General features: G+C 36.0%; 1 protein-coding gene across 1 annotated transcript in view; it reads right to left on the minus strand.

Moving 5' to 3' along the window:
• Window positions 1-6892, minus strand: part of LOC143581668 (uncharacterized) — a 28458-nt gene extending 21566 nt beyond the window's left edge. The window contains exons 1-2 of the mRNA XM_077064403.1: window positions 6367-6892; window positions 5010-5542 (exon numbers count right to left, since the gene is read on the minus strand). Coding sequence (XP_076920518.1) covers window positions 5010-5542; window positions 6367-6427 — 594 coding nt within the window. The 5' untranslated portion in view covers window positions 6428-6892. The remainder of the gene's footprint in view (window positions 1-5009; window positions 5543-6366) is intronic.
• Window positions 6893-7305: the final 413 nt, after the last annotated feature.

Raw genomic sequence — 7305 nt, forward strand, 5'->3', positions numbered from 1 at the left:
GCTAAATGCGTTTGGGGGTTCGACCAGAAAGCATCTGGAGTTCTGGACTAAACCCAAAAACGTGAATTTTGTGTTAGGTTCGTGTGGTGTCATAAATTCACAACTGAGAAACCAGATGAGTTAACTTCGACCCATTTTACTCATCAATCGGGGGTTATGTTATCCCAGATGGGTTGAAAGTTGAAACTTGACAATCATCAATTATAAAACATAAAATAGGTTCATTCCAAGATGCACATTATTAGATTATTATTGACATAACTATGTTTTTAAAATAGTGTTTAGTGAACTAATATTATTTACAAAACGAACATATATGTGTTTGTGGGTCAATCCAACCCTGTTTGACCCGCTTTGATTGCGGTTGCCCTTTTATATATAAAAAAAAGTAAAAGTACAATCAAGACACCTGTAGTAACAGCTAGAGGTGGTCAAAAAAACCGGTTACGGAACCGGTTTGGCCGGTTTAACCGAAAACCGGTTTTTTAAAAACCGGTTTTTTTAAAAACCGGTTTGACCGGTTTACGTAACCGGTTTACGTATCGGTTATAAGTTTTGGACCCAAAACCGGTTTTATAACCGGTTATAAAAAAAACCGGTTTTTTTTAATAACCGGTTATTAAAAAACCGGTTAACCGGTTTTTAAAATAACCGGTTATTACCGTTATAAAAAAAAACCGGTTAACCGTTTTTTAATAACCGGTTAACCGGTTTAACCGGTTTTCGAACGTTACCAAACGGCCTTATAGCCGTTTTTTTGTGTTTTTGACCGTTTTTTAGCCGTTTTTTTTTGGTTTTTTTACCATTTTACCCCCACAAACATCTATATATAGTTTAGGTTGGGTATTGGTTAGATCACACTTGATTATACAACTCCAAAAGCTCTAAACGTTTATTTCATACGCGATTATACAACTCCAAACGCTCTTCTTTCGTAGTCGTTTATTTCATACTCGAGTATACCACTCTTAATTCGTAGTCGATTATCATGGCCTCCCAAAGTGCTGCTTCATCGGTCAACATGGGTGCCTCGAACACGGGAGAAACCGTCGTTCGGGTCATCCCCACGAAACGAAACCAAGATATTTGGCAACATTTCGACCTATGCGAAATGTCTAACGGAACCCAAAAAGCTAGATGCAAACATTGTTTGAAGTTTTATAACAAAGAAGCAAACTCCAGTTTAAGAGCTCATGTAGAAAAGCCCTCTTGCAAGGTCTTGAAGGACGAATCCGGAAGTAGTTCGCAGCCGGAGATGACGAATCAAGGAACGGTGTTTACGTACGACCTTGAAGCGGTACGTCAACAGTTTGGCAACTTTGTGATTCAACAATCACTTCCTTTCAACCACTTCGACAACCCTCAATTCACGCAGATGATGCAAACGTATGTTCAACCACGCTACCAACACGTAAGTCGTTCGACCCTTAGAAGAGATATGCTTAAAGCATGGAAAAACGCTAAATCCGAACTAATTTCATACTTTTCAAACTTACAAACTGGTGTGAACTTAACCACGGATGTGTGGTCGGTACCTAATGGTTCGCCCGACTCATACATTTGTGTGACGGCTCATTGGGTTGACCCCCGGTCGTGGCAAATGATGAAACGAACCGTTGCGTTTCAATTGTTTGATTACCCGCACACGGGTAGAAATATTTTTAAACTCTTGGATAAAGTCATTCGACAATACAAGATTGAAGATAAAATCTTTTCAATATCGTTTGATAACGCGTCCAACAATACGGCCGCGGTTGGCCATTTAAAATTAAAGTATAAACCTATCTGTGATGGAGCGTTTTTTCATAGCCGATGCATTGCACATATTATCAACTTGGCCGTGCAAGATGGGTTAAACGTGATCGAAACGCAAAGAAACAATTTTAAAAGAATGTTACGAGATGTTTTTAGCAACAATTCAACATTTTCAAGATACAAAAAATTTTGTGAAGAAGCTAACTGTCAATGGTTGGGGCCTAACTGGGATTGTCCAACAAGATGGAACTCGACTTGTGAAATGTTTGAGAAAGCCATCCAACAAAAACAATCGTTAATTGCGTTTCATCAAATTTTGTCAAATAGGGGTAAATGTGCACCGTACGATCCTAGAAACTGGTTATTGATTGAGATCGTTACGGAGGTTCTTCAAATTTTTAAATCTTGCACAAGTAGTTTATCCGGGGTTTACTATCCAACAAGCCCCATTGCTTTACCAAAAATTGCTGTCATGTGCACAAAGTTGAGTGACCTTCATTGTAGGGGTGCACCTTATTTTGATATGGGTGTAAAAATGAAAGAAAAATTTAAAAAATATTTTCAAGAACTACCCGCTGTTTTGACCTGTGCTGCTGCGTTAAACCCTTGCATCAATGTTGGTGGTGTTGAAGCTTTAATAGAAAAAATTTGTGATGAGCTAGGGTTAAACGACGATCAAAACCCCTATTATAGCCAAACTTTAAAGAATGATTTCAACACCACCTTGGCAAACATGTATGATGTTTACCTTACAAGATACGGGTCGTCTTCCCAAATTCATGACTCGTTAAGAGTTGTTGCCCAATCCCAATCCCAAACCGACCTTGAAATGGGGATGTACTACATGATTTGGGAAGACGCCGGTAAACGTCAAAGGGTAAACACCCCAAGCAGTGAACTTGGAAGGTATGGTGGTACCAACTTTGTGAAACACATGACTCCGGATGAATTTAGAAGTCTTGATTTGCTGGCTTGGTGGAGAGGTAAGGAGGATGAGTTTCCGATCCTCGCCGCCATGGCCAAAGATTTACTAACGGTCCAAGCTTCCACGGTAGCTTCGGAGTCTGCTTTTTCTGTTTCTGGCAGGGTTATATCGATTAGGAGGACTCGACTCACTCCACCAGCTGTAGAGATGTCGATTTGCTACAAGGATTACTTGGACTCTTTAGACAGGGCACAACATCAACGCTCACTCGAGGGGGAAATGGACTATGAGGCGGCCTTGTATGAAGACGAGGTCAATCAAGGACACACTCAACCAATGACCGATGAAGAAGCCGCGTACGACGATTACCTAAGGAATAGCTCGGGATCGGGTAGCGAAGAAAATGAGTAACAAACATCAACTTGTTAATGTAATCGTGTCTAAACATTCTTTAATGTTTGTATTTTTGAGTTACGAATATGCGATAACGATTTAATGTTTGTATTTTTAATGTAAAAGCTATAAATGAAAGTTATGTGTTTTTAATCTTCCAAGCAAAGAATGCTAACAACGAAACCCTAAACCCTAAAGCAAAAAAAAAAAAAAAAAAAAAAAAAAAAAAAAAAAAAAAAAAAAAAAAAAAAAAAAACCGGTTAACCGGTTAGACCGGTTTTTAAAAACCGGTTATAAAAAAACCGGTTTAATAACCGGTTCTAACCGGTTTCTAAACCGGTCCAAACCGGTTTGGCCGGTTTGAGTTTTCAGCAATAATAACCGGTTAATAACCGGTCCGGTTATTAACCGAACCGGTTTTTTTCTGGATAAAAAAAACCGGTCCGGTTAAAAACCGAACCGGTTTTTTCAAAAAAAACCGATTTGTGCACCTCTAGTAACAGCTGATATGTCTTCTTGTTTCCATATATCTTCATGAGTGTTTCCTTCCTTTTAACTGACAACAACAAATGAATTAGTCAATGCACGCATTTTCTAATTAAGTTAACGACTTGTTTGACCTTCTTACATAGACTTTTCACTGGAAAAACACAACTCGTTTAACAGTTTTAAAATGAATAGGGTTGTAAATGAGTGAAGCCGCTTGTGAGTTACCCGAGATCAGCTTGCTAAAAGATCAAACGAGCCCGAGCCTAAATTAGAGCTCCTTTAACATACGAGCTTAAGCCCGAGCTTCATATACCGAGCTTAACTAGGCTCCTAAGCAGGGGCGGACCCACATAGTGTGGATCGGGGTCCCGGGACACCAATGTTTTTTAAAAATTTATTAGAAGCGGTATATTAAATTTTTTGAGGACCCCATAAGATTTAATACTTGGAACCCATACTATTAATGTTGATGTGATCTGGTGGAAAGTCGCTTATTTTATCTTTGAAAGGTCATGGGTTCAAGTCTTACAAGGCTCAGTTTTTGGTTTTTTGTGTTAATTTTTAGTGTTAATCAATCATTTGATTGCTAATGTTGCAATGATAACTTTGGAAACATTCAAACACCTCTAAAATACATATCATTGTTTTCAACTTTATGCATGGTTTTTTTTAGAAACATTCAAACACTTTAAAATATCAGTTTTATTTTTCACTAGTTTAAGTTAATGGTTTTCAACACATGCTTATGAAAGGGTGGATCTAGGTTCTATCTCAAAAATGTTTAAGAAAGGGAAAACAAAGTGTTTATGTGTCAACCCGACCTATTTTGACCCGTTCAGGTAGTGATGATTGAAAAGAAAGTTTTATTATGATATTGTTTTTTATTATGTTCTTCGTCTCGACCCGACCTGAACAACGACCGACCCGAAAATTTTGAACACCGAAAATATGGGACCCCATTGGCAAAAAATCCTGGGTCCGCCACTGCTCCTAAGCCTCTTATATTTACTTGATATAATAAACATATGAGTTAACTTCACTTTTGGTCCCTGGAGTTGACCAATTTTAACTACTTAAGTACATACTCTCGTTTTTGTTTCTTAAATTATGGATTTAGTTTTAAAATTTTTAATCACTTCAGTCCTTTTGGCCAACTCCGTTACATTTGTTTGTCAAATAAAAAAGCATTCGAGTCATTTTACATCTGAGAGGCTATTTATGTAAATTACAAAGATTATTTAATACTTAAAAAGTTAAAAAGATTATTTGTGTAATTTTCATAAAATAATAAAAACATTTAATAGATTTAATTAATAACTAAAAGGAAACAAATCAAAAAAAATTTCAACATGTTTTGTTAACGCATAAACGCCCTAAATCAAAAGATTATATTATACTTACAGAAACAATAAATGTTATAATCATATTTGACAGTAACTATCCATACCTTTGCTAAAGTCGATTGAACATGATTGAACAAATTCTTCGCACTCGTTTTAGTGGATCCTCTCAATATAATAACACAAAGATTAAGAATCTTCTGCATTTTATCACCATAACTAATCGACTCACACCTCCTAATAAGATTCATGACATGTGGAATCAAATCAGTGGTTGCATCACAACGCCTACAATAATATTCCGCATCGAAACAAATGGTCCCACCAACGGTCCCAGCCATGTTGGACCGAAGGGCACATTCAATGTGGCAAATGTGACCACAGATGAGCCCGTCTTTGACCATAGCTTCACATTTGATGAAGATTTTATCATCATCGGTTGATGAATCGACTGGTTTTGAGCAAAGTATACAACAACAATCGTGACAGAAACGAGGCTCGATGCAGCAAATGTCACAGGCCATTATGTTTGAAGGGTCGGGATCGGTTGGTGAAAGTAAACTGGAGCAGTTTATGTTTCCCGCCTTGCAACCACTGGGGTCAAACTTTGGAGTGCAATTCAAGACAATACCTGTGCTTCCTGCAGGATTTTGGTCAAGGGATTTGATTGATGAGAAAATATATACTTCATATGTAATACGAACGAGTATGTTTAATGCTTACACGTGTATATATCTTTCTAAGAAAGAGTATTATTAATAAACATTAATTCAACATGTAACATGAATGATAATTGATAATTAGTGAAGTGAATCATGATAATCATCTTTGTAACTTCTTGTAATTTAGATCGTAAGTATTGACTACAAGATACTATTAGTTCACATTTACAATAAATGAACATGAAGGATGCGCGTTATATACTTATATTTACTAACAAATTACTCAAATAACTCGATTAAAAAGCTTTTCTTCACTGTAGTTATATGAATTTATAACTATATACTAAAAGTGAAAATCTTATTGAGTACAAATTTTCTTAAATTGATTAATGTATAAAATAACCTAATTATGGCACATTGTGCAAAAAGACAAACCACAAAAAAAGCATGCAAGATGAAATAAACGTTAACAAAATTACCACCAAACATCTAAATCCAAACTTCTTGGCGAAGATAAACGGATTGACTCGTAGTTCATTGTAAATAATAATTGACATATATGTATCAATACTAAATAGAACTCAACATTTGTGGATATCATGATCTTCATATGATCTATATATTATTTATCTAACATTAAAACCAAATCAATGATTATTACATTTCTATTAACTTTCATCGTATAACTTTCAAAAGCTTTAAATTCAATGTATATTGAGCCAATTTTTTACATGTAAGTGTAACCATCAATATAATCGTTTTATAGATACGATATTTATGTCAAGTGAATAATCATAATTACCTTTAATTTGGCCAGCTGGAACCCGCCAAGTAAACGAGGCAAAGAAGGCCTTAATATCCATCTCAGGAAACGCTTCCAACAAAAACCGTTTAAACCGCAGCCTTGCTGTTGAAACCCCTAAAGTTAGTCACATTAGCGGGAGTCATTGACTTATATTCTACATAAAGACGATCAGGGAGATATCTATCCATAAAGTGTCCTGAAACTGCATGTCGTTTTCCCACCTTCCATTTCCATTTATCACCCGGTGTCGGGAAATCCTCAGGAGCGTATGGCAAACCGACACCTGAATCATTATCAAGCACAACATTAATCTCACTTTCCTTTGATCCGGTGGTGCTTCCGTCACTTTCATGTGGAGGGTCGACCTCCATTGAGCTGATTATCGCAGAAAACTTTTAACTTTTTAACTGCATTCAATAAAATTGTCAAACTGTTATCTTTCTTTAAACAATAGAACACAATAAAAGAACTTCCATATAAAATACAATAATCAAGAAAATAGGGTTACAGAAGCTTTCATATATCTGGTAATGTGATTTTAAAAAATGCACCAGTATAAAGAAAACATGATTAAGTTAAATCCAGTGTCGGAAAAATTGGTACTAATTGGCGACTAATCGGCAAACCGGAGATCTACTGATTATTTTTTTTATAATCGACCTAATCGGAGCCAATCAGCCCTAAGTCCAAAGCTAATTCCAGCCAACTCCGACCCATTTTGGGTGATTTCGGTCCTGAGTGGATCGAAGAGGAGTTAAAACCAGTCTACTTTAAAATTTTGCATTTAAAAAATATGTGTGTGTATAACTGAAAATTGAATATAAAAAAATACATATATGTATATACAAAACTGAAAATTACGTATCTTTTCAGCGTATATTATGTATAAAAATATGTATATGTGTATATATAATTGTTACATATAATAATATGTAT

This window comes from Bidens hawaiensis, unplaced genomic scaffold (genome assembly GCF_021521415.1).
Source record: "Bidens hawaiensis isolate Kalapana, Puna unplaced genomic scaffold, B.hawaiensis_p1.1 tig00031134_1, whole genome shotgun sequence".
NCBI classification, from domain to species: Eukaryota; Viridiplantae; Streptophyta; class Magnoliopsida; order Asterales; family Asteraceae; genus Bidens; species Bidens hawaiensis.